The sequence below is a fragment of the Chlamydotis macqueenii genome, chromosome 7 (assembly GCF_036417535.1).
Source record: "Chlamydotis macqueenii isolate bChlMac1 chromosome 7, bChlMac1.mat, whole genome shotgun sequence".
In the NCBI taxonomy this organism is placed as follows: Eukaryota; Metazoa; Chordata; class Aves; order Otidiformes; family Otididae; genus Chlamydotis; species Chlamydotis macqueenii.
This window is the reverse complement of record NC_141562.1, coordinates 10,233,444-10,261,409: the sequence shown is the minus strand read 5'-3', so window position 1 is coordinate 10,261,409 and position 27,966 is coordinate 10,233,444. Positions and strand designations below refer to the sequence as shown.

At 42.6% G+C, this 27,966-nt stretch overlaps 1 protein-coding gene across 3 annotated transcripts; it reads left to right on the top strand.

Annotated features, from left to right (window-relative positions):
• The first annotated feature begins 567 nt into the window (after window positions 1-567).
• SLC16A9 (solute carrier family 16 member 9) lies at window positions 568-27,765 on the top strand. 3 transcript variants are annotated; one of them, XM_086752174.1, is made up of 8 exons: window positions 568-598; window positions 12,920-12,979; window positions 13,403-13,520; window positions 14,611-14,839; window positions 22,971-23,114; window positions 24,039-24,134; window positions 25,326-26,234; window positions 26,575-27,765. In XM_086752174.1, exons 4-8 carry the CDS (start codon window positions 14,644-14,646, stop codon window positions 26,751-26,753), a joined length of 1,524 nt encoding a protein of 507 aa, XP_086608300.1. In that variant the 5' UTR covers window positions 568-598; window positions 12,920-12,979; window positions 13,403-13,520; window positions 14,611-14,643; the 3' UTR covers window positions 26,754-27,765. The 3 variants fall into 3 exon arrangements, with proteins under 3 accessions (XP_086608300.1, XP_086608299.1, XP_086608301.1); XM_086752173.1 differs by lacking the exon at window positions 568-598 and adding an exon at window positions 8,580-8,701; XM_086752175.1 differs by lacking the exons at window positions 568-598; window positions 13,403-13,520 and adding an exon at window positions 8,580-8,701.
• Window positions 27,766-27,966: the final 201 nt, after the last annotated feature.

Below are 27,966 nucleotides of genomic sequence, written 5' to 3'. Positions count from 1 at the left end.
GTTAAAGGAAACTGACACACAGTAGATGCACTCTGTGCTTTATACCCTTGGAGGTGGGTATTCTCTTGTGCCTCATTCATATGTACCTTTTTGGCCTGTCGTACCACTAAGTCTTACGAGCATCCTTCATGAAATAAGGATAACACTGACTGTCTAACACTCAAGTGCTATAAAGAAACTTCTAATGCCTTGTTAAAAAATGAATTAATGTTTCCAAACATTGGCAGCAGTTATGGAGAGCTGATCATCTGAATAATTACGACACTCCCAGGTGATTCTAGCTACTGCTAACAGTAAGCGTCTGATACCTGATTTGTAGTGGGCTGTAGCTGTTCCATAAGACTGTTAGGATGCTCCAGCCTGGCCGTTTTGTGTGAGGAGTGTTATTTGTGACAGGTGCCTGGAGTCTTCCTGAAGTGCAAGAAAGCCACAGACAACGGCAATGTAAAGTGACCAAAATGCTGATGCTCACAAAATGATAAAGGAATACTGCATGGCTTTGGACAAAACTTGCTACGTGGATGTGTTGCATTGGAAGTGTCACTTGCGGTGCTGAGAAGAAGAAAACTTCCTCAGCCTGTTTTCAGGACAGAGATGAGTATGTACATGTGTATATTCTACTGACCATTTGGTTTTCTAACTTTTTGTAGTTGTTCCACTACTTCCTGTAATAATTACTGAACAAGTTGGAATACACCTCAAAGCAGATTGCGAAGGTTTCAGAGATAGCTCTTGTTACACAATGTAGTTGGTGGATGATGTACCTCAGGGATAAAAGCCCCTCTAGGATCAGCTATTACACAGAGGTCTGGAACCATCCCACATGCTGACCCTGCACAACTCTGACTCCAGGTCAGCAAAAAGAGCACAGCCCTGGCAGATCTTGGGCTGCCAGCCCACTGAAATACAGCATCCTGATCCTTTCATCTGGCAGTCGTTGCTGTGAACTCTTTAAGTAGCAGATCCCAAATGCCAAATAAAGTGTAACACAGGTACAGTTACACATTTTATTTTTGTTTGGTTTACAGACAAATTACAGAGGAGGCCCCAAGTTGTTTCAGTGAAGACAGTTTTTGTATTTGTACTTTTTTGGTAAGGAAACTGAAATGATCAGTAAACAGACAATGGTTTCCAATTCTCTTCAGTCACTGAGGGGATGATTCACATAAACTTGGAGAGAGTATCACATTGCAGTGGTAGAACACACGGGATATGTTTACATTGTAGTTGTCAGAGCAAGTACATTTTAGGCTAATTTATTGAGGGTAAATTGTCTGAGCTCTTTGTAGATGTGGTGAGATTACCAGTACTTGAGATAAATGGCTTCAGGATAGCACAGTATTTATTTATGCTGCAGAATACAAGGATTGATGGTTCGGAGGCAGAGCAAGCATTAACAAGTGGAGGACAGGAGTTAGCAGGAAACTGTGTTACGGATGCTGGGATTTCTGAGTGGCAGAACAATGACCCACGCCTGCCCAGCGCAGGCTGTTTCCTGCCTTGTCCCGCGTGAGCCACTGCAGAAGCTCGGGGAACATGTCTGCGCAGCCCCTCCTTGCCTGTCCTTTGCAAACCACGGTGAGTTGAGGAGCTGGGCCTGAAAGCTACAGCCCCTTGGTGAGCTCGCTTCTTACCTTGAGAGCATTCACAGAGCTTCCCAAAGCTTAGATGACAAAGACGGGATGGCAACAGGAGGCGGTAAGCTTTTCTGGGTCGATGTTTCGCTTTGGATACAAAAACCCACTTACAAACTACTTCTTCAGGAATCAGCTGCAAGTGAGAGTTATCGTGGGCCTGGCTGTGAATGTAAAGCCTGCTTGCCATTGCTGAGTAACTCTGCGTGTGTTTGCAGTGGACAAATCTATATTTAGACAAGCCCCGGTGGCAGCTTAATATAGGCTTAAAATAAACTTCTTCCATTGTGGAATCTTCCTTTCCCTCTGGTCCCTCTGCTGAACAAGTTTGTCATGGCAGTACAAAATTAAAATACATAGGTTTTTTTGGGACACATTAAAGAAATTTGGAGATAAATTGTGAACTGCTTCAGCATTTGCCAACAGATCAATGCATAAGCATAACTACAAAAATGCAGTGTAATTTGGAATCGTGGTCTTAGCCTGCAAAGACCCAAGACTAGGCTAAGGGCAGTACTGGAAATAAGGCTACATCTTAACTGGCAGAACTGCATTATACAGGAAAAAAATATTGACAAGATTTGCATTGAAATGAAATTGCACTGAGATGATTTTAGGTCACTTGCAGTTTCGTACTTGTTGTAGTTCAGCCCTGATCAGGACCAGACTACGCATTCTCTCTCTCACTCCCCCCACCTTCCGAGAAAACAGGGAGAGAAAATATAAGGAAAAACGGCTCGAGGCTTGAGATAAGGACAGGGAGAAATCCTTAAAGTTACCGTCACGGGCAAAACAGACTCGACTTGGGGAAAACTATTCATTTATTACTACAAACAGCAGGATAATGAGACAGAGAACAAGATAACCTCCCTCCACCCTTCCCTCTTCCCAAGCTTAATATTAACTCTACTACCTTCCCCTCCCGAGCGGCACAGGGGGGAAGAGGGAATGGGGGTTGCGGTCAGTTCATCATGCGTTGTTTCATGCCGCTGCTTCATGGTTGGGGGAAGAACTCCTCACATTCCTCCCCTGCTCCGTTGTGGGGTCCCACCCAAATGCCACAGTTCTTCGTGAAACTGCTCCGGCGTGGGTCATCTCTTCCACGGAGTTCAGTCCCTTCAGAACAGCTGTCCCAGTGGGCCCTCCATGGGCCACAGCCGCCTTCAGGCATCCACCTTCCCCGGTGTGGGGTCCTCCACGGGCTGCAGGTGGATCTCTGCCCCTCCGTGGACCTCCATGGGCTGCAGGGGGACAACCCGCTCCACCATGGTCTTCACCACAGGCTGCAGGGGAATCTTGGCCAGGAGCCATATTACTCCTCCCCCTCCTTCTGAACTGACCTTGGCGTCTGCAGCCGTTCCTCACAACAGGCTGGTAGATGTCTCTCAGGATCTTTTTTACATCTTATTCACTTCACTTCTCATCTCCTCTCCACTTCTTGAAGCCGGGCTGGACGGAGTCTGGCCCAGTCAGCCGCCTGGCGAGAGGCCAGAGGGTGAGGCCTGCAAGGCCCATGAGGCCTGTGCCTCCCCCTCTGCGCCTCTGCCCCCGCTCAGCATCTTCACATCTTCTCTCCTCTCTTTTTTTTCCCGTTTTCCCCTTCTTAAATACGTTATCGCAGAGGCGTTATCACGGGACATTCTGCTACCAATCGGCTCGGCCTTGGCCAGCAGCAGGTCCGCCCTAGGCCCGGCCGAGTCCACTGAACAAAGGGGAGCGACTTCTAGCAGTTTCCTACAGAAGCTACCACCTTAGGCCCCCCCTCACTAACAAAACCACGACAGTACTGCTACCATTAGCCTCTCCATTTCATTGACAGAAAATAAATGCCTGCCTTGGTATTTTAATGTACTTAAATAAGTGAGGGTGAAGCCAACTCAACTCTATTAAATGAACTTAATCCTCAAGCAAGATTGAGAAGTGTATGCCTGTACTCTGCAGAGTCTCACAGGAATGCGTTACGCTACTTCCTGCCCTGATGAATGTGTACCATTAAACTGCAGTATTTTCTACTGGTAAGACGTGGATGAGTTGTCAGCAGGGAATAAGGAAACACAGCTTCTGAGGAGCTGTCTCCAGTATTCATGCTTTACCTGCTGACTACCTCAGCAAAAGTACTTGCCTTTGATATACTGAGATTGTCATCTTTTTTGCTCTGGAGCTGAAGTCATCTACTTGGCCTGTATTTACAAAAGTTATTTTACTTAGTCTTTACAAAGAATAAAAGCCATCCACCAGAGGGGAATTGAGGATTTCTAGAGCATCCAACTCGCACAATATTGTACGATCTGGTTCCCACTGGGAAATCAGCAGCCCTGTGATGTGGTTGGTAACAGCCCTCTTCATGTCATGTGCTCCACAGGCAGAAGCTGGAGATAGTTCTGTGTAACAAATGAGTCATTATTTTCTTAAAGGACGTTCTTAGTGCATTTTTGCTACCTCATCATGCTCTCTGCCACACCTCTGATTACTGTAGCCATCGCCCAGGAGTTTATAGCATGGAACTAGAGGGGACATTCTGGTACTTGCTTTGTTCTAGCTCATGCCATTTTTTCAGCAATACTGAGGGTCCAGGTCTCTCTTTTCTGTCCATCCAGTGCTGAAAGTAAGAATGTGTTTAACCAATCTGATATTCCTGAATAAAACCAAAAAAGCAGAGGTAGCATAAATCAGTCAGCCTCTAAGTTAAGCACGCATTTTGTGCCATATATACAATAGCTCAGAAAGAGCTGTGACATCTAGAAAGGGGAAAGATATTTGAAGTTCTTCATTAAGTTATTTTCTGAAAAAGTGATTTGATTACTTATGTATTGTGATTTTTGTAATAAGCTGGTATTTTCACTGACATCTGGTTGTCTAGTGTAACCATACATACTTGTATATACAAGATTCACCCTATATGAGATAGCTCTGACCTGTGCCTTTCTTCTGTAAGGAATCTTCTTCCAATCCATAAAGAAAATTGAATCCTTTCCCTAAGATAAGGAGTGCATTCTGAGCTATCCTAGTAAGTAAGCACCATCTTAACTGGGTTTTGGCTTTAGTGTGAGGGACACTTAATGAGAACAGTGCCACATGGGAAGATGGGTTTGAACAACAGGAAATTTTTATCTCAGTAAAAATAGCAGTTGTGGTCTGTGCTGGCGTTGATCTTGGTGCATATATGGCAAACGTGGAGGTCGTCAGAGACATAACCATAATAAAAATGTACTACTTTATATTCCTTGAAAGTGGATGCTCTAGAAAAATGGAACTGATCTATTTCTTTGCTTGGAGATGCAGCACTAATTTTATTTCCATTTTATACTCTTGGCAAATGCGCTTTATGCTGCCAGCACTTATTTGTCATTTCCTGTGCACTATTGTATTGTAGTTGAAGTATATGTGATTTTAAAAATAGCTTGAAATTATTGTGATTTTCCTTAACATAGAACATCATTATTTAACGGACAGAAATAGTTCCTTTATCAGTTTCGAGAATGCAAATATATGCGGCCGAGTCAGAAGATTACATTATGTAAAAGTTGCCGTATTTCCCTAGTTTGTCACGACAAACTTTTACTGAGCAATTTTACTTCTGAAATCTTCAAAAAACTTTCCTTGCAACTGCATTAGTTGATTGCGTTGCGTAGCAAAAGTATTTAAGTGAACAGCGTGATAAAATTACTTTTCTTACATGAATTTTTCTTGTACTATTTCCATGTCCTTGATACCTATATGGGTAGTGTAAGAACAAAAAAAACCAACCCTTTCAGTCCTGTAAAAGTAAAAAAAGATATTATAGATTGTAATGTTTCAATCTAAATGGCTGCTACATTTCTTTTGTTACAAGTGGTATAGAAGATTTGCACATGGTGTTTGTTTTGCATGTATATGTAGATTTGAAGACTAACACAGAAAACTGATTTACAAATCAGCGTTTGGAAGTACGCAGCTGAGCAGTTTGTTAGACGGTGGTTAGACTGGTGGTACAGTTCATCTGAGCACCTCCTTGCCCTTGTTATGGATCCTCTTCGGAAGGCGGTGGCGTGGATGCACTGCAATCTGTGTTGGCAGTGACAGACAGACAGACTGGGTGGAGGGAGGCGGTTCTGCCGCTAAATCTGCATCTCCGCAAACAACATCACCCAAGTTCCCTGTCAGCATAGCCGTGATGACACCAGGGTGACTTGTACTTTATTGGCTTCTCGAGGGAAATCTGCATTCTTTGCAGCTTAAGCAAACTTATTCCCTTTCACACAAATCAGAGAGAAGGTGTAATGACCCTGCTTAGTGCATTCGAACAGCACTTGCCAAGCCTCACTCTTTCTGCCTCTCACATGAAGGGTTAAATTATAACTACTGAAGTATTACCTTTTAAGGCTGCTGAAGACAAATGAGTGTCCTTTAGACTCTGCAAGTGCACATACATCTGCTGAAATTAAACTCTAGTCAACCTACTGGTTGCGTTCCTCACCCTTTTTTCTCCTTCAATAATTAATAGACATTTTCCACAAGCAAGTTAACAAAACACTGACGATGACAATAAACTTTAGATGTATTAACTTGGCCCTTTTATTCCAGACTCTCTCCTCTTATGTAGATTGTGTAAAGGTAACTTTTTAACTAGATGTTGTTCTCATCTCCAGCTATGCTACGTGAGTACCTTTATCCTTTGGATTCTTAAACCCCAGAGGCTAGGGGAGGGAGGGGTTTCTAGGCATTATTTAATGTTTCCCTTCATTTTCTATTTTAAAGTGAAGGTTTAAGAGTGCTGGTGGTGATGTGTGGGACAAAAGTGTGGTTATGGAAGGTGCAGCTATGGCACTGTTAAAATTCACTTGCTTTTGAAGGCCCCGTAGGAAGAGTTTCTGAAGTGAAGAAGTGAGAAGATTAATCAGTGATTTGAAATCGAAGCCAAATGCCAGTTGCCAAAATACTGTAGACTGAGTGAGCAGAAACCTAGAGTAGGAGGGAGCTGTGTTCCTTGTTAAGATACCAAGGACAAAGGACACATGGCCTTTTGTTTCTGTGGCTTGTTTTCACAGGTCTGTCTTTTGCCAGCAAGGTTGCCCCCTCGAAGTTATGGCATTTGCTTGACTGACACGTTCATATGAAAAGCAGAGTTAATTAAAAGCAGAGGACTTGTCACCAGGAGAGCATCCGGAGAAGTTAAAGCAAAGTCATTAGCATCAATATATACTCATTTAAAGTGGATTTTTTTTCTCAAGTAGGGTTTCTCGTTCAGGTCCAAAGCTGCCTGTGATCTAAAGTCAGTTTGCATCTGACTAGGACTGCTTCCTCTGCATAAAGATCCAGTGTATTTCAGTGTATGCTGCAACTGATATGCCTTAACTCTTCTGAACATTCCTGGGTAGATAAACTGTTATGAACTCAAAGTTTCTTGCAGGCAGTAGTCTAACGACTACTTGTGAATACACTAATATTCTTCTTCACCATGGTTTTCAGATACTCATAACCAGTTTTGCTGGAGTGAAATGTCCTGTGCTTAATTTTAGCCCACAACATTGGGTTTTAAACTTCTGTAGAATTCAAAAAGCAAAACGCTTATATCAAGCACTATAGTGGGAACAGGAACTTTATATGCACTTGTATGCAAAAAGGGGGTTTTTTTTGTATTTATTAGTTTTGTACTGAAGTGTAGGAAACAGCACATCTTGGACAGTTGTTTCAGAATTGTTATTTTTCCAGCCATCTCTTGGCTGGAAAGATTTCGGTTAGCTTTCGATTTCAGCCTGTGTCCTGGAGCCCAAGAAATGATCAAAGTAAACAGAGGATGTTTACTGCCCGGACAGCTGTCTTCAGTCACTTCTTGCTTGGGCAACTCAGTGCACGTGTGTTCCCAAAATGCTATGCTCTCCCAGAGAAATCTCTGCCAGTACCAAGCTAGCCTTGCTTTCCTAATATCAGAAGGAATATCTCTGGGTGGAGTTTAAGCCCACTCACATCTTTTAGTTATCTAACATGTATGCAGAAAAATTCCTTCCTTTCTTTTTGCAGTACCTGCTTTACAGTTCTTGAGGAATGTTATGTTTCTCTTCTACTTTTTCTCTAGTTTAAGTGCCATTCATTTCAGTTCTCCTCCATGGACCAGTTTTCTAGAGCTCTGGTAGTTTGTTTGGTTTTTTGGTGTTGTATGTTTTTGTTTTGTTTTGTTTTGTTTTTTCCTTTTCTATTGACTGCCTGTTTTGACATGAGATACCCAGAATTGAACCAGATGCTAGCGGAGGCCGCCTCGCTTCAGAGATGTCTTAGAAGTGAGTCTTGAGTTTGTTATTCTTCTGTCAGTCCTTCCAGTAGCAAGTACTCATTTTACTGTTTGCCTGAACACTGCAAGGTGGATCTAGGCACTTTAAAAGACACTTGAAGTTCATGAACCTTTGTAAATATTGCACTGAGTAAATCTGGACTGCAGGTCTGGAAGGCGTTACACCACGCCTGTAGGAACTGCAGGGGCTGTAAACACCTGATATTGCTTCAGACTTTCAACTCTAGGATTATTACAGCTCTCAAAATTTCACTCCGCTCTGGGACTGTTTGTATTTCCACCTGCAGCCGGTGCGGGTAGCTTAGCTGGCCTAACTGGGCAGAGACAGCAGCGGAGCTGGGGTGCAGAGCCTGATCCTTGCTGAGTATTCAGCCGGCTTCTGCCACGGATTTTGCAGTGTGGAGGGCGAAAGTTGCAGGAGGCTGAACTCGTGTGAGCTGACAGCGACCTTCTCCTGTCTCGCAGCGCTGTCCGTGCCACGCACACTGATCCGGGCTGCGGCTCCGCCGCTCCCAACGTGAGTCGTCCCCGGCCTGAGCTGGGGTAGCGAGGGGGGCGAGGCCGAGGGCTGAGGGGGCCGGGCCAAGCCCACCGCCCCCCGCCCTGGGGCTGCAGGCGGAGGCGCTGGCGGCCCCCGGCGGCTCCTCCCCCCCCGCCCGAGTTACAACCGGTTCGTGCCGGCACCGGCCGCGGCCGGGCCCCGCCCCACCGCGCCGCGCCGGGGATGCGGGGCTGCCCCGGCTCGCCGGGGGCGGCTCCTGCCCCACGGGCCGCCCGCTGCTGCCGGTGCGGGGCGCAGGTAACGGAGGCGGCACCGCCTCGGGGGGGACCCGGGCTGAGGGGAGCGAGGGGGCCGGGCCGGGCCAGGCCGGCGGGAGCGGCGGGGGCGGCCGGGCGGGCCCACCACCGGGGCCGCAGCTGCCCGGCCCTTCTTTCCGGCGGGACGCTTGGCAGGGCTGTCCCGAGCCCGGGGGCGGCCGGGCCAGGCCGGTGGCACTTGGCGGGGCGGGGGGGGAGGGCTCTGCAGGGACCTCTGCAACACGGGGACTTGGGCGGCGGGAGCTGGCTCAGGACCTGCCGTGGCCCCTGGGTGCCCATGGCCGCCCACCCCTCGGGGCCCGCTGTGAGCACCCCCGTGGTGCCGGCTGGGTACTGCCTAGCGTCGCCCGTGGGTGCCTGTTGGCATCCGCTGGGTACCCACCGGTGTCGTGGACTTGGTGCCTGCCGTGGGCACACGGCAGCGGGCACCCATCGGCATCAGCGTGTGCCCATTGCGGGCGCCCACGGGGGTCCTGGAGGCTGCGGCAGCCCGGGAGCGGGGCAGAAGGCGCGAGGCTGCCTCGCCGCATGCGTGGCATCGGGCTGGCGAAGGCAACCTGCGGTCTTCTCCTGGAGCCTGTCGCTGTGTGGATGGGCACTGCCCGTCCAAAGGGGTTTGGAAGGCACCGATGCGTGTAACGTGGTCCTGTGGAGTGGGAGAGTGGGCTGGCCCCTGGGGGTGTGGGGGGAGGCGAGGCGCGCCGGGGGGCTATAAGAGCCCATCCATCCCCACCGAGGAGCTGGCCAAGCCAAGGGACGTGGACCGACTGGGAGAGTGGACGCCGAGGGGAGCCGTCGCAGGTTGTGATGCGTGAGGTGGCGCGTACCGCGCTCTGGTTTTGCAGAGGAGTCCTCCTCTGGTAAATCGAGTTGGCTGGTGGTGTATAGCAGCGCTGGTTACATCTGTCTGCGTGGATGCGTGCTGGTATCTGACAGGCAGTTATACTTGTGGGGGGGTTTTCCATCCCCTCTGGGGCAGTGAGGCTCTGGAAACAGGTAGGACTGGTTCTGCTGAGCTTGACAGATTTGTACAAAGCTGGCTGGTTTAAATGCTGGTCTGGTTGATGCTTCCTTATGCGAACTTATTTTGCACAATGGGAAAACGTTATTATGTTGTCGGTAAGTTTTGTTCTGGTGTTCTGGTTTGGTTTAGACACTATGTTTCTTCCCTGGTCAGGCAGAAATGGAAGGAAATGTTTCTGTTGATGAGCCTCTTGCCTAACTTAAAGAAGGGAAAGTGGAGGAGCACAATGAAGAGGTAGACCTGAGTGCTGAGGACTGAGAGGGAAATATATACATTCAGTGTGAAAGAACTTAAAGACAAATATTTCAATATGGGGAGCTCGTGTAGTTAGAACATCAGTTAAAGTCTGATGTCATCAAAGTACAGATGTGTCTTTTTCAGTGCATTTAATGTAATGCTTATGCCATCATGTCAGTACCTATGGAGGTACGATGAGTACTTTCAAAACAACTGTTATGCATCACTGCTACTCTAACGCTCTCGGTGTTACTTGCAAGCTAAGGATAGCAGAAACTTCAGATGATAATGGCAAGAATGTTACCTGAAAAATAAATAGAAATTTACATGAAATCTAATTCAACTTAAAATGAGAGATGTTAACCATTCTGGCTGGTACTGGCTTCATTTGTACCAGTGCCTTGCAAAACTGGGATAGCCGAGTGTTAATCACCCAGTGATTCTGCTGACATCGGCTTTCTTTACAGCCATGTGCTGCTCGCAGAAAGCAGCATACTTAACCAGACTCCAGTTGCACGAATAATAAACTAGAAACAACCATATTGCTTCTGTCTTTCTCAAGATTCCCTTTGCCTCAGATTAATACAGGTTTCTGTGCTGAGGGCTAACATTTCAGTCATACCCGTGTTCTTTAGACTAGTTCTTTTTTTTTTGTGCTCCTCTGTCATCTTTAAGCTAAATTTTAAGATTTGTAGAAAAAGAGCTCAATATTATGATAAAGCTGCTTAGATAAAAGTAAATAGTTGCAGCCAGACCTCCCTCTCTTTCCATATTAAAACTGTTGTTCTGTTTTCTAGGGTTTCTGTTGTTGTTGGTAAAGGCTTTCATCAAGCAGCTCTGTTCCTCTGATTCTTATTCTCAGTGAGTACAACTCACTGAACAGCTTTTTCTGACCAAACTTCAAGTTACTGTTTAATTCTTTATGCTTCATTTCTCCACTTCGGTGTTTTTGATGTGGCTAGGTTTCCTGGAGTCTGAAACAACATCCTTAGGTTTTGTGAACAATAAGTTTTGTGAAATGGTTCCCACTTGAACCTTAAACCCATGGTTGTTCATCTCTTTCCAGGATCACACAAGTCTTCCTGATTGGTTCCAAGAGAAAACAAAACTGTGAAGTGTTCTTTTCTGTATGTGTTTCTGCTGCTTTACTTTGATGATCGCGTGTATCTGTTCAGGCGGTGTCCTCCTTCCACACAGACAGAAAATAGCGAAAGGCACTTTGGATCCCTCCCAAGTCAATGCACAGATTTGATGCCCGTGCAGGCAGTGTTGGGAGTAGCGAAGGTTTAGTTCCTACTGTTGACTTTTGTTCGTGCTGCTAAGCTTTTATACTACAACTTGCCATTTTCAGGGAAGCATTAAATAATGTACCAATAGAAGATGTATTTATAGCCGCAGTCCCGGCAGCAGCTTGGTTGTCTGGGACATCTTTAACCAGGTATCATAGCAGAGGGCTCTGAGAAAATGAGTCCTTGCACAGGGCTCTCGGCTCACGCACTCTCTTCAGAAGGACTTTGTGCCTCCAGAAAAGTTAGAAAATACACCTTATTTTAGGTAATAGGTGCACAGCAGCGTGAGGTGAAAGAGCAACCTGCAAGAAATGGAAGGAAAAGCCAGGACGTGTTGGTTCTTAAAAACAAACTCTTGAGACTTTTGTAGATCTGTGTTCACTTTGAGGATGATTTCTGGAGGGGGGAGGGAGGGGAAATGACAATGATTTTAACTTTTTGCTTGACAATTGCAGACTGTAAATGGCTTGAAGTGTTTAGAAAGCAGAGATGGTTTTGCTACCTAAAATCCTGTTACTAAGCTGAAAGATGCCAAAGAGATCTGTGGCACAAAATAGGAGGTATCAGGATGTAGATCAGCTCTTTTGCTGCTGTAAGTTGGGAGCAGTTTGTTGGAGTCAATAAAGCTGTGCAGACTTGCAGCAGATGAGAAACTGATCCAGAGTTTTTTAGCCTTTCTATTAGAAAAGACTATGTGACCTAAGATTACAAAAACTTTTTTCTTCTCCTGCCCTGCCCTTACTTCCTCCCCATCAGATGTTTAGAATAGCGGAACTGAACTCAGGGTTGTTTCTGAGCCAAATTTTAGGACGTCAATATAGTGGAAATCAATGTAACAGCTAAAATGTGTTTGTTTTCTAAAGATTATTTTTTAAACAAACACAATTTGGGATTATTTACTATCAATTTCCATGATTTTAGTGGTTTACTGAAAACTTCCTTGCTTTGTCTCAGTGGAAGTGTCTTTTCTTGAAGCTGTTACTTATTGCCACCATTTTTACTGCAGTTAGGGACAAAACAAGGTAAGTGATACTTACTTAATGCACGGAGAGATGCATACGTCAGCACTTTTGGTGACTGCATACATATAGTTTTAATATTTTATGTAGAAATATGGGGTTCCCCTTTTGTATAAAGGTTGTTGCTGTAGGAAAGTAACTTAAGCAGATTTTTCATGCTTCGATACCGTATGGTGTGGTATGATTTCTGTTAATCCCAGGTGCCACCCTTGCATCTGATTTAATCAAGGTACGCTTACCAGACATTTGAGGAAAAAAAAAAGTCAGAGCTTATGTTTATAACTGAAACATATAACTTTATAATACTGGTAACAAGAAATATTATATCTTGAAGGACTGTCAGTATGTTAAAATTGTAAATCACTCCTGAAGGACCTAGAACGTCAAAGTTTATTTTACATTAGTAGACAACGTTTTTCTTATTTTGGGGCTCAAGGTTGCTGTCAGCTGTTAATTAATTGAGGTAGGATCAGTATTTCTCCACTGAGATAACTTGACTGCTTTTGAAGTTTCTCTGAAAAGATATTTAAAAGAAGAAACTTAATGTGAAGACGCCAGTTTTTCAGAGTTATGTTCACTGTTGCAGTGATACTTAACTGAAAACTTGCTTTGCTGCTTTTTTCCTGCAGGTGGAGTGGCCAAGTGAGGGTACATTTGTAGGAAGCTGAAGGACTTTTCTGTCGTCATCTGTAAGTACTTGCCCTCAAAGTAACATTTAAGTGTGTCTGTGAACTAGAACTGGCCTTTTTAATGTCTCTATAGTAATTATTCCCCAAAATTTTATACTGTTGTTTTTTTGGTAAGTTTTCCATGCAAATTCTTAAAAATTGCCAGAGCAATAAGTACGAGGAGCTTGAATGGAAGTTCTGTTATTGTCTACTTGTTTACACTATTGCTTTCATACAGCAGTAATTTTTTTCCATCTCCTCTGGGCTGTAAGTCAAAAAGGCAGTGCGACACGTTTATTTTTCTGCTTTGCCTCTTGTGGGGGGTCTCCCAGAGCTGAACTGGTACTGCAGCAGTCTTAACGTGTAAGCTGTAGCATGAAGATGGTCCTTGAGAGTATTTCACAAAGAAAACAGGGTAAGATCTTATCTGTTTCTATCTTACAGGGTAAAGGAAATAAAGTTGTTGAGAATCACACGTCTGGTTAGTGACAGAGCCAGCAACAGAACATGGGTTTTGTGATCATCACTTCGGCAGATTGCTCCCTGTAGAGAGGGAGGGCAGGTTAGTTGTGTGCACAGGGACTCACAGTATCATTGGAGTCATCTGAACTCCAAAGCGATTTAGCCTGGACAACCTCTGACTTCTTTGCTAGATGTTAGAGGCATTGGTCCCTACGTTAACAAACTAGTCTTGTGAAGGCATGAGGACAGTCAGTTGTTTCAAGCCATAGATGCACAGGTGATGGATCTTGCCATGCAAAGGAGTAAGGTGGTACTCATGGAGTCCAAGAAGTGAGTCCCAGCTTGGGGAAGGGTGATGTGTGCAAACTACGCAGAGGACAGACACTGTAACAGCTTATAAGAGATTTTTGTGTGCGTGTTTAATATTGCCACGTATTGGCACAGAAGCCAACACCTGTATACAGTTTTAGAACTCACTTCACTTACTAATAGGTACAAAGTGATTTTTGGATGCATCGCTCCTTTGCATATCATCTTGTTGACAGAGCAGAGTACTGAACTGTTACTATTTCCAGAATGTCAGTCTTCCTCTTGACCCACCCCTCACAGAGTACACTATCTGGTGGCAAACACCTTGCTAAACTGCAAGGTACTATGCTGAGATTACAGCAAAGTAGGGATTTTAAAAATTTTGCTGGGGGGACCTTGAACTAATATTTTTATACTTGTGATTTTTTTTTAAATCCTAAATTATTTATTGAGATTATTTTTTACTTGCAGCTTTTCTTGTCCTTCAAGCCCATACACTTCACTCAGGATACCTGAGGGCTTAACAGCTGGTGGCCATGTAGTTTTTTTGTTGAACTCTGGCAGATATTAATGCCTGAGGTCTTCACAAAACCTATTTAACACTCAGAAAATGAAATATTCCCCCTTTGTGTAATACAGTGATAATGTATGTGTGACTTACTAATGCTTTGTGTCCCGTTCCTGTGTTATGCAGAAGAGGTAGAAGTACCAAACGGTAACTAATTTTCATTGCCTGTATGCTGTGTTGCATATATTTCTCGAAGGATGTTTGAAATAAGCTCTGTTTGAATGTGTACTTCTCTGTACAGCTCACTTGTATCAGCAAACCTAGGTCAGTCACATTTCTAATGCTCTGCTTTGTTTGTGTTTTCGTTACACAGGTTCTGCCTGTACAACTGCACTCATCTGACAAGATGGTATTTCGGAAACCCCCAGATGGTGGCTGGGGCTGGGTGATTGTTGTCGTTTCCTTCTTTACTCAGTTCTTGTGTTATGGATCACCGCTGGCGGTGGGAGTCTTGTATTTAGAATGGCTGGATGCTTTTGGAGAAGGGAAAGGCAAGACCGCTTGGGTTGGATCGCTAGCAAATGGAATCGGTTTGCTTGCCAGTAAGTGTAGATGCAGTATCTATCTTAAATTGAAATGTTCCTTTCTAATAAATGCTTTCATTTGTGTGTACTTTTGGAATTATATTAAAGACAGCTGCAAATGATAGAATGAAGATGCTGCATTTTTGTTTTAGGTCAAGATGGGTAAGAAAATTACATTTGTAGTTCCACTATACATAAACCAAAACAATATAATGGTAAAAAAAGCAATAAAAATATTACCCTTAGAAAATTCAAAATTATTGTATTTAAATAAACTAGAAAAACCAAACTCTGTCTGGGAAACTGAATGGTAATTTTGTTGATGGGATCTTTTCATTGTTTTAATTAGGCCTTAAGACTAACATTTGCATTAGTATATAAACAATCAAAGCAAACTGTTAATCTGAAAAAAAAAAAAAGCCAATCAGTAAACTAGTTACTCATTTTTCAGCTCTAGAAGTAAACTGTCCATTTAGGGTAGGTGAGGGCTCTTTTTTTTGCCTGGAAAGTTATGGATAACAGTGGCATTAAATAAAATAACTTTACTGGAAGCTTTTCTTTAGTAAGACATTGCCACTTGGAGAGTGACAGCAGGGTTTTAGGGAAATAAAACACCACTTTGAGAATCCATAGGTCCATTTTGTTGTTGTTGTTTTAATATCAAGCATGGATATTGTACTGAGTAATACCACTAACTTGTGCTTTTCAAAGATTCACCACAGGAACTATTATCTTTTTGCTGATTCTGGAAAAAAAATGCCTGTCAGCAGAGAAATTGCTATGGGCAAAAGCAATTATGTAGCTTAGTGGACAAAATGCAGCTCAGGATTCTGGGTAAATCTCTCCTTAAAAGAAAGTTGGTGATGAAATAGTGATAAAAACCTCAATAAAGACCACTGCTTTGTAAGACGCTATAACTGGCCAACTACTGGTGTCACACTTGTGTTTTATCAGTAGGTAGAACAAGAATGGGCAAAGGCAGGTGTATCATTAACCACAAGAAGACTGTGTTCAGTCCCAGGGTGTAAGTGGGCGAAGGACTGTAGACTGCTCTTCTTTTTTACACTTCTTCTTGGTCACACTTTTAAAATTTCCTATTTTAAGGGCATTAACTTGTGGTATTAATGGATCAAGACCTAGATAAACTTGAGTGAGAGAAAGAAGTGGGGGGAGCTAAACAAGATAGTTACTGAAGAAAAACTAGGCAGAAGGGGATTGCGAGAGACGGGATGAAGAAAAACCCTCTCCCTGGAGACCAGAAGTCTCTGGCTCACTCCTCTGAGAAGAGCCTTAGCCCTGTTTCTCGTATGTCAGCACCATGCTGGTTTCCAGATTTCTTAATGCCTTCTGTCTTGCCACTGTGAGCAATTGTCAGCAGTGTGCTTTAGAGCAAATAGAAACTTTTGTGACTGAATAACACAAATAAAAGGTACTATTGTAATTGATTTTGGTATGGGATGATTAAATTACTTGAAATTTTGACAGGTTCACAGGAACGTTGTCTGTCAGTGTACTTTTATTCTTTCAGTTTGGGATTTGGAAGCTTAATAATCATTCCTATTTTTAATGCCTTCAAAGAAAAGTACAGTGAGGGCCTTTTAATTGCATTGATGTTATCACAGTTGACTGAAAACAAAATATATGTTCCCTGTGATAGCCTGAAATGGAAGATCCCACTGTCTTATCAAGCTGGGATCTGACTGTAATGTTAACTTGAGGTAAAGTAAACTTGTTGAAGGGACACTGTAAGTATCGTAACCTCTACCTAAAACTGGAATGCTCTTGACAAGTTACATTTTTTCATGCAGTTTTCATAGCAGGCCTTTTTCAGACCTAGTCACCAGTATAAAGAACATACGTGTTTTCAGTGCAAAGCCATTGATATAGCACATTGCAAAGTCAGGCCCTTTTCATAAATACAGGAAAAGAGAACTTGCTTCTGTTCTTATTTCTCCTGTTGCAGGTTCCAGTGTTATGGCCTGGGTGGGACCATTGTGTGTTGTCGCCTGTGTTAAATAGATGATTGGGCTAGCTGAATTTTTCTGAATTTGTTTATTTTTTTCATGTATGTGAAAATATATTATGTGTAATTTAGTAACAATCTCCCCAAGCAAGCTGATTGCAAGCAATATAATAGCATGTGTGAATGCTAGTAACAGAACAGCTTCCCGCCCAAGCCTTTCAGTAGTCCCCTTGCCTTTTACTGCTCCTAACTTGACTCTTAGAGTATTTGTTGTTCTGTCTCCTCCTGTGGTTTCTGGTCTCTGATCTAGTTATCCAAAGACATATTTTCAAGTATTGGTACTCTTAAAGCAATCCATGTAGCGTGCAGAAAATATTGTAATTCTCATTTGATTTAGAATGTGTTTTTTAGTGCATTCTCCATCTTTTACAACTTTTCTCAGTAGTGAATTCCCTACCTTAGAAGTATATAATCTTATGATACAAGTTCCTGATGAGTAATGTTATCTTTAAGTGGTATATTTTGAAGTGTCTCTGAATGAGTGTGGTGTATGTCTAGAGACTGCAATCAAATGATTTCTAAATGTTCTTTTAAGCCTGTACTTTGATACAGGCTTTCTGCTATTGATGCAAGAGACTTCCGCTCTTTCAATTCAGCTCTTCTGAAGAGCCATTAAGACTCTTTTGTGAGCCCTTTACAACTTCATATTACCTGTCTGAAGCTGTAGATGCCAGACTGGAAAAAGAATGGCAGTTACGGTAGATTTGAAGCTACATAAAGGAAATAAGTTAGTGTCCATTTTCTTAAGGAAGAATTTTCTTGTTGGTAGCACTGGAAGACAGGTTAGCTAGCTTCTGTAACAGTGGAAGGCAGGTCCAGTGACTTTGCTATATTAGTATTGTAATTTCACTAAAAAGAAGAAAATGTCCTTATATGTGTGCCAGCTGGCACAGAAAAAGGTTCAGTGCGTCTTCTCCCCTTCCCTCTGTACATGTAGTCTTAAACATTTTTAAAGTAGCTGATGCTGGTGAGCCCTTTCACATTTGCTGTATCCTTTCTACAGTGTTTACTTCTGACTTGTGTGAGAGCTAAACTTAGACTGGAGACATAGAAACCCAGTACAGTACCTTGTTTATTGAGAGGAGCTTCCTAGCCGCCTGGTGTTCAGTTTCTGTCCTCTTGCTCGCAGCACAGTCAGCGTTGCTAAGGCCGGTGCTCAGCCCTCAGCTGGACTGTTCAGCTCATCAGCTGGAAAAGGGAGTGGGACAGGGACCTGATTGATCTCTTCTTTGTGGGATAACTTGAGATATAACTTTCTGTGATGTGACCTTACAGGGTATTGGAAGAAACGTGCCTAAAACAGTTTTAAAAAAAAGCATCAGTGTTATTGCACAGGGTGCAGTCTCACAGTGGTGAGACCTCCTCTGCAATATTAGGTGTCATAATGCTGGTCAGGCTATAGTACATGTGGCACAGAGCTCCATGGATGATGTGGGGCCTGTTGCACAGGAAAAAATTGAACGAGCTTAGGATGTTTCCCCTACTAAAACACGCCAGAGGAGGATATTACATTGTTGAAGATCGTGTGTTTCTCTTGTACCAAGTGTTCTTAATTTTACATCCATTTGGAGCCTGAAGTTAAATTTGATCCATGTTACACTTGTTAAAAGCAAAACAGACAAAGGCCTTGGCGCCTGTAATTGGCACCACAGCTGTTTGTAGTACGAGCTGACTTCACTATATTCAGCATAGCAGGAGACACCAGCAATATGTTTCCCATTCCCACTCCCCTTTATTAATGGCGAAAGAACAAAGGGAAGATTCTTCCTTGAAAGGCATGTTTTGATAAATTAATGGAGCGCTTCTGCTGGTCCAAGGCATTCAGTGCTAAATGTTTAAAAAGCTTAATTTTGTGTTTTCAAGCAATATTTTTACAACTCTAAAAAACTTTGCAGCATCTGCATATATTTGGACAAAAGTCTTGCACTTAGATAGCCCCCACTGTAAGCTAGGGAAGGTATATATAGTTTGTGGGGAGGGGAGAGGGTATTGCAAAGATTCCACCGAAGAGGAGCCCAGTTTGTTTAATAACTTTATCAGAAAGGAGCAGTCCTTTCAGCCAGCTGGGAGTGGGTTGCTGTCCAGTATAAAAAGGCTTTTTTTGATCTATAGTCTTATCCAAAGGACAAATACTTGGAGAATATTGTATTTATTATGACCAAGTTTTAGCAATGCATTTAATATGCAAAAAAATATTCTTGTGTTCTGTCCAGTGGACTTTATGTAAGTCCATGAGCATTCCTTCTACTCTACAATTTCAACACTCTCAGACAGATACCAACAAGTAGGGTGGGTCAGATTAATGCAGATGATAAGAAAAATAACTCAGTTGTCCAGTATTGTTTGTTTAGCAAAAGGTGTTATGTGTGTATGAAGTGAAGGAGGGAGGACCCTTGAGATGAGCAAGTGGAGGAGGGAAGTGTTAGGTGGCAGAATTTTTCTCTCAATGTGAGAAGACTGAGGAAGAGAGTGTTAGTTCTTGATGTCCTCTAACAGTTCTTAATATCTGTACTTGTCAGGAGGTCAGAAGATTGCAGTAGTTATAAAGTTCCTGTGTGAGCAGCAGATGGCTTTTTTTCACATCTCAGAAGGACTCACTGCTACATCCGAGTCTCACTGAGGGTTAAGTCTTTTATTAAAAAAATCCTTAATGAAAATATCAGTGTACGAATGTTTCCTCCTAGGAGTTCTTCCTCTTTGATCTCTCTGCATGAAGATCTACTGAGAGAGCCCATCTTCTTTCTGCTACTTCTTCCCATTTTGTCTAAGGATCTTCTTGACTGCTCCCCTGCAGAGCCTGATAATTTCATTACTGTCTGCCAAGCCGTGAGTGATTGTGTGCAGAGAAGCAGTGGCTGTCACTGTTCTGGCTTCTAAGTCTTTCAGAACAGTCCAGTCTTCTTCCTGGAGTTGGCTGTCTTTCTTATAAACTGGGCTGATAGCTTTTTTTGATAGAGTTTTATCTGGTTTTGAGAGGCATAATTTGGAACAAAAAAAAAAAAGCCCCAGAGATTTTATTTGTAAAAGAGGTAAGAATTTATCAATGTCTTCAAATATTATTCTAATACCAGCTTGCTCAGCAAACTGAAGAAAATACTAGCTTAAAAGCTGTTTTCCATGCTTCCAATTGAGGATTGCCAGCAGGATTTTATTTTTATGTTGCCTGCGTTACAGTGAGAAATACATTATCAGTGGAAGGATTTTCCTGAAAAAGAGTCAACTAAATTAAAACCTTTATGCTGTCTGACGAGCTGTTTCCTATGCAGCTGTATGTAAACTCTTACATTCTTCAGAATGTCCACTTTGAACCAAATCCACAGGGCAGGCGTTCACGTCTCAGTCCCACTCTGGGAAAGTTAGATGTTTGACCAGAATTAACTGCCTTGAGCTCATTGTGCTTGAATTACTTGTAGAGAATATCACGTTTGTGTACAGCGAACTCCTGTGCAAATACCATAGTAATAACCAAAGGTACTGTGCCTGGTGAAAAAAAAAAAAGCCAGCTCTTTGGGAAACATAGAAAGAGAAGGAATACGAGGAGGCTGGGAAAAAACAAAGATGCTGGCTGTCATGGGGGTTTGCTTTTGTGACTCTGATTTTCTAGCAGTACGATGAGGGGAGTGTGAAAGCAGGGCCTAGTGTGTAGGGGAAGATGGAGCTGTTTTTCTTCTCATCCTGGAGACCTATAATAAGTATTTTAATACTTACACTGGCGTTCCTTCTTATAAACAGGGTCATTGCTGAGCTGCCAGATCTCTCGCTTTGTGAGATGGTGACACAATAATACCGAGCTTATTGGAGCAGGTTCTTCACTTTTGTGCAGGTTGTTTTCCATGTCAGAGCAAAATGATCTCTCTACTTTCTGTACTCCTTTGGAATTATGTTTTGTAAGTGGGAGAAGCTGGAAGAGCATCTTCTTGGACCCTGTCAGAGATACTTTTGATGATGTTCCAGAGGAGAATGTCCTTGTCAGATTATGAAGACATGTTCTTCAGCTCCGTGTCTCCCTTTTTCTGGTGTGAGGTCAGAGGGTCCAGCTTCATCTCAGATCCTCTAGTAGCGATCGGTACAGTCTGTACCAGTACCACCATCCCAGGTTGGGCAGAGACCTTCTGAAAGAATCTGTGTCAAAATATAGATCCAGGCAGAAGGGAAACACTGTTTGTTTTAGCAAGGTAGTGGGTGAGAAATAAAGAATAGAAAGAGTGCAAATTCCTCTGCTTAATTGAATTAAGTTATCACTACTTAATGTTCTTTTAGTGTAGAAGAATTTTTTATGTAATACAGATTCAATCCTTTGTTTATTTTTAAATCCTATGGTTTTAGGAAACATACCAATCTTAATTTGCCAGTTCTGGTAATTAATTCTAAGAATCAGCAACAATCTAATACTCCCAGCTTTTGTTCTCGACAAGTTGCGCTGCCCAAGTTATTCTGGCCAGCTTTCATTCCCACAGCGTGCTGACTCTTGAGAAGCAACGAGCGCTTACATCTTCTTTTTTCATCGTTTCCAAAATTGAAATAAACCCCACTTCCACAGATTTTTCTCGATCCTTCTTTAGCTCTTTGCCTGGATAAGCCCCAATTCAGACTCGCTTCCCTTCACGTTCCATAGGCAGCTAGCTCTTACGTAGGGCAAAAGTTCTGACCTGCCTTGCCTTTGAGGATCGTTTCACCTGCTAACAAATCTGTGCTCCTGCCTGCCAGAACTGCTTGTCCTGTGGCCGGTAACCACACGAAAACCTTGCCTACATTCCCAGCTGCTAGCTCCTGTCTGCAAACCTAGGCAAGCACCCTCCTCGGCTCCAACTGTTGTTCACCTCATATCACCCCTCTGGGCTCATCTCCCATCTGCTGGGAATCTCAGTTCTGCATGAGTCAGGGAGGACCAACCTTAACAAATGGCAGACTCCAAAGTTATTGCTTTTGCAGATTGTATCAACCATGGAGTGTCTTTGTATGGCAGCAAATGAGAGACAGAGGTGCTGGGGGGAGGGGGGTGCTGTTTTTTAAATAATATAATTCATCTATGTATCTAACTTCTAATCTCAGAGTTGCCGAGTCTAGGATCTTGGGGCCAATATGTGAGTCTATATATGAATGTTTGGAACTGCAGGGTTTCAGATGAGAGATTGTCTTTTGCAAGCCAGGTCCCTTGCTGGTTGCTTGTTTATGCAGGGCATCAAGCTTGCACGCTACTTTGGGCTAAAAAGTGTATTCCAGGTCACACAACTGAAAATAAGTGCGTGTTCTACAACTCCTGTGAGGAGAGAACTGGCTGAGTACAGGCAGAGCATGAATGTTGCCTGCACTTTGTTCTTGTTTTGAAGAACTAACCAACCAAGAAATATCAAGGGGTTAAAGAGAGGGAGAACCTCTTCCGAACCTCGTCAGCATTGCTCTGGACATTCTCAATAAATGCCTTTTCGTTTCTGTAGTTTTACAGTAGAAACCAAGATAGGTAGTAAACAGTTATTTGGTAGACTACTAACTAGCAGGTATTTAATTCACTAGAATATTAGGGAAGAGTACTGTTTGTCTTTATCTGGTGTATCAGCAGATATTTCCCCTAAGTAAGCACCAGATGGCATTCTTACCATGATTATGATCAGACTATTTTCCATTTCAGTTTGTTAAATCTCATCTTATGTCATGATGAATACAGATACTATCTTTTCTGAAGCACTGTCAAAAAATGCCTGCTTGGTTAAAGCCTGGCTGATAGTCTAACTTCTTTTGGTACCTACAGAGGAAGATTCTTTTCAGAACCTTTGTACAAAGTGCTTAGGAGTGCAGTGACAGTGTTACAGCCTAGTATGTATGCATCATCCTGTGTTTAAATAATGTTTTGCTCAGTGTCTCCCTCCCAACCCTGGTACCATTTCATGGTCTTGATGTCAGGTTCTCCCTGAGCAAAAATCTTGCAAAGCCTGGTCTTGTATGTTTTTATAACTGAGTCTTTTAAAGAATCCTGTAAAAAATGAGTACTCTGAATTGTTGTTTAATATAATTATATATTAAAATATTTATTGCGAGAAACATTTCCATAGACTAGACTGAGATTTTTTTAGAAGTTCTTCCTGGTGCTGGTATTTACTAGGAATGTTTTTCCTGCTTTTCCACTAGGTCCTGTCTGCAGTATATGTGTATCATCTTTTGGAGCAAGACCAGTGGCAATTTTCAGTGGCTTTATGGTGGCCGGTGGCCTCATGATTAGCAGTTTTGCACCTAACATCTACTTTCTGTATATTTCATATGGGATTGTTGTTGGTAAGAAACACCTCTTCTTCAAATAGAGACTTATCTTTTTCATTTTGAGTCTCAATTTATGTATCTGAAATTGGGAAACTGATTCACAGAGGCAACAGTAATCTGGGACTCGATTAATCAAGGAATACTTTACTTTGGGGCGGGGAGGGCTGTCGCACAGGCAAACTGTTACCATGTGAAAGATGAAGGCAATGCATATGTTCAGCAGGGTTTGAAAACGGTTTGTCCTCTGATGTGATTGTTAGAGATGGAGAAGCTGAGGTTTTGCCTAAGGGAGGGAATTAAGCAGGTCTTCTGCAGGCATGAGGTGCCAGTCTTCAAGGCATAATATCTCTTCAGGAATTTTGTCATGTACTGATTCTAATTTGATAAATTAGGGATCATTAGGGAGCAGTGTTTTTCTGCACATAACTGGATTGCACCTAAAAGGCTGTGCTAAAGACATGAAAGGCCTGTTCTCCTGGCAGGTGGTGACCTTGGCCCCCTGTGCTGCAGAGGGCTGCTGTGGGTGGTTCATCAGATTAACTGTGTCAGGAACCCGGGCACCTCGCTGGCCAGCGGGGACCCAGCAGTGTGCTGGCTCGGGCACGCTGCCACGCGGATGCAGCTCTGCTGTTTCCTGGGGCCAGCCCCTGGACTGAAAGCCATGTAACCCTTCCACGTAGCACAGAACCTGAGCTGGTGAACTCCTCAAACCCAGCCTGCTCCACGGAAGTTCTGCAGCCAAGGATGGTCAGGGGAGAGTGAGGTGGGACAGTGCAGGCAGCTTAAAGGCCCTGTCAATATGAGGCCAGTGTGGCTCGTGCTGAGCCAGAGTCAAAAGGTATCTCTCTGCCCAGGGTACACTACTGTATGATCTGGGGAATAAAAAGGCATGTTCAGTGCCCAGAGTATGTTGCACGCTTTATTTCTCTTTTTCTCAAGGGCTTGGATGTGGCCTTTTGTATACCGCAACAGTTACCATCACTTGCCAGTACTTTGACAAACGCCGAGGCCTTGCACTTGGTCTGATTTCAACAGGTATGCCTCTTAACTGTCATTCTCTCTAAATTTTCAACTGTGATACAGCTACCATTACCCTGGCAATAAAAAAAAAAAAAAATGTTTTTCTCACTTTCTGAAGTACTTTTTAAGTCAAAACATCAGTAGCAATGAACAGATATAGACAGACTTCAGATAAAATAGTAACTGCACTTGCAGGTGTATGCTATGGGTTATCTGTATAGATGAGAAAAGGATATTCACTAAAATGAAGGCAGACTCATGAGTGACTTGGGCTGTATGCCATGGGTAATGAGGGGAAGCTTTCCATAAAGCTCTCTTCTCCCTCTTCTGTCTTACATAAGATCAGAGGTGAGAAAGAGATTGAAGACGCAGGTGGTAAATGCTGGATCACCATAACCTCACATCAGTTATATCTTTAAAGAAGTAGTTAAAGTTTGGGCTTACATTTCAAATGTTTTTTCATTTCCAATCTAAAAGGAGACTAAATTCTGAAATCTTTCAAGAGTTCATCCCAGCTTCTTGTCAATGTGTGTTAAAGGAATCCCAGAAAAATGAACGTCAGATAATTCAAGGAAAACTCTCAAGTAGCTGTTAGTGAGGAGAGACTTGGTCAGTACAGTCAGTGTTGTGAGATATTAATGCCAGATCCACGCTAGTGGAACAAAGGGGAACTTCTGCAGAAATGTTCCTTGTAGTAATTTCCAGTCGTTTTTGTTGGGATTCCAGGTAGTTTGCCTTCAGGCCTGATCTTATTGAGCCTTGGTTAATTTTAGTACCTGGAGGACAAAACAAGTCTGAATTTTATAATTACTTTTTCCCATGTTAGCACTGAAGTATATAAATGACTTTAATATAGGCTAGAGACTTTTTTTAGCAAATAATTTAATTTGAAGTTTGTCTTTAAATTGACTTGAAAGACCAAAGCTTTGTGAGTGGACATCCATTGATTAAATATCTGCTAGTGTTAATTGTCATAAATTGTTCAGATATTTTGAAAGACTTTTTATTTTGTGCATGCTCAGTAAAGAAACTGTAACTTCAAGAGGGATGGTAACTTACCAGTTCATTAGACTGGGGAGAGAGAGGCACCAATGACTTGCCATTTCTGTGGCAGTATATTTGTAGCTACTGAAATGTAGAAGTTTACTAGTGTTGAAGGATGTTCTCAGTTCTTCAGTTTAAACTGATCTTATTTTCCTTTTATAGGCTCAAGTGTTGGACTCTTTATATATGCAGCATTGCAAAGAGAGCTTATTGATCTATATGGACTGGATGGTTGTCTGCTAATAGTTGGTGCACTGTCTCTAAATATATTAGCATGTGGCAGCTTAATGAGACCATTAGAGTCATCTGAGTCCCCTCCACCAGAAAAAACGTGTGTAGAGAAAGTCCCAGATCAATATTTTGTTTACCATGGAAAAGAAAAGACTGTTGAAGAAAACATCAGCATCCTTGAAAAGGGCTACATTGATGAAAAATGTGCGAACAATATACCTGATTACAAACAGGATAGCATTTTAAATAAGAATGTATTAAGCTCAATAAATGTAAATGAGAAAGAAACTTATAAAAAGAAAGTTGTAGAACAGACAAACTTCTGCAAGCAACTCGCCAAAAGAAAGTGGCAGCTCTATTTGAACTACTGGGAGGAAACCATGGTTCTTTTTAAAAACAAAGTGTTTTCAGCTCTCTTTGTTGCCATCTTGCTCTTTGATATTGGTGGATTTCCTCCTTCTCTGCTCATGGAAGATATAGCAAGAAGTGCAAACATTAATGAAGAGGACTATCATGTGCCCCTGATTTCCATTATAGGCATTATGACTGCTGTTGGCAAATTGACTTTAGGAATAATGGCAGATTTTAAGTGGGTTAACACTTTATATCTATATGTAACTACCTTACTAATGACAGGAATGGCCTTGTTTGCAATTCCATTTGCCAAAAGTTACCTTACATTAGCTATGCTTTCTGGGACTTTGGGTTTTCTGACTGGGAACTGGTCGATTTTTCCATATGTAACAACAAAGACCGTGGGAATTGAGAAACTGACTCACGCGTATGGGATATTGATGTTCTTTGCTGGACTTGGAAATAGCCTCGGACCACCAATTGTAGGTAAGGTCAAGGTAGATACTGTAACATGAACATGAGCTTGTCAGGACCAGACAGCATTAATTTGCATGCAAGTAGTTCTAGTTGGTCCTAATAACAATGGAAAGTTGAAATCAAAATCTTCAGCAAAAATCAAAGCCTATTTTGCTTGAGCTGGCCAAGCTGATTGTGTTCTGGTTTTGACTTTGATGAAAAGCACGTTTCACCACCAAGTGGTCAAACTGCATTTTAGATTTGGCCTTTTTTGTTGTTGTTGGGGGCTTTTCCATGATGTTTCTCTAACTTACGGTGCTGTGTTACATTTAACTCCTCACTGACTTGCTTCTCTCATTTTCACCCTCAGGTTGGTTTTACGACTGGACGCAGGAGTATGACACTGCATTCTATTTCAGCGGCTTTTGTGTCTTACTGGGTGGATTTCTTCTGCTGTTGGCAGCGTTACCCTGCTGGAATGCCTGTACCAATCAGAGCTCAAAGCTGCCTCCAAATACTTACTCCTACAAAGTTGCATCTAGCGCTTAGGTGACAACTGGAAAACACTTTGCGTTTTTATATTATACAGCAAAGTATTTTAGTAATTTTTCACTTATTTATGAAGCCCAAACACCCCTTTCCACTAGAAAAATTCCGTTGTTGCTGCTTGTTCAGTTCCTTTTTCTTCTGTTATTTCTTTTTTATTTTATTTTTTAGAACAGTCTTATTTTGTCTACTATGCACTGTGTTTTCCGCCTTTGTCTACTGTAATTTCCTTTCGCCCTGTTAGGGGTATATTCTGCTGTATTGTCAGCTGTACTTTTTTATTTTTAACAGGGATGGTGTGAAGGTGTGAAAACTTTGAAGCAAAAATGAAGGCCTGTTCCTTATAGGAGAAGGCTGGCATTTCTGTCACCTTTTATAGGTCTCCAAGTTGCACAATCAGACTTTACAAAACAAAAAATTGCCTTATTAGAATATAATACTCTGGCAAGGTGCTTGTAACATCATGCTTAGATTAACTTTTTGTCTTTTTAATGTTTCTCCAATTTACAATGAAGTGCCAATTGGAGGAGGGAGAAGAGGGGGAACAAAACCAACCTTGTGTTGCGTAACTGAAGTGAACTTTATGATTAAAGTCAAGATTCTTACTACCACTGCAACTAAGAACTATGTTTATAAATATTGCACATTTTGTGAAGTCTGTTTATAAAACTGTTGAACCAAAACCTTTTCAACCAAGGAATAAATATGATTGTTGAAACCATGAAAAGAAATGCTGACTTGATTGTGCAAGTTCATAATCTTTAGATGGAGGTTGGAGATGCGCTCACAGAAGCCCACAGGTGAGTGCCTCTAAGCAAGTCATCCGCAGTCTGGCAGTACTGGGGGCATCTCTTTTTGCACAAGTACAGTTTAGCAGGTTGAACCTGCTGTGGAAAGCTTAGTAGTAGAGCTTTCAAAAAGCTAGATTTGATGAAAACAGGAAAAATGTGACAGCAATGTAATCTTTGCTCAGTCCTTCTTGGAATGGGCATAGCAAAGAGAAAAGTTAGTCACAGGGAGCAAGAAAGAGCATGGGGGAGGGATAGCAGAAGAGGTACAGGGGAAGCTGAGGTGGAAAAAGTTGCAACACTTGAACACCGAACAGGCCAATGAAGAGAGAGCCCCTGAAACCCACTGCCTGGATACTCTCTAGCTGCAGGCTAGCCTTGTTGTGTGCTGGCTCTTTGCTTTTGTTTAACCCCAGGCCCAAGGCTGG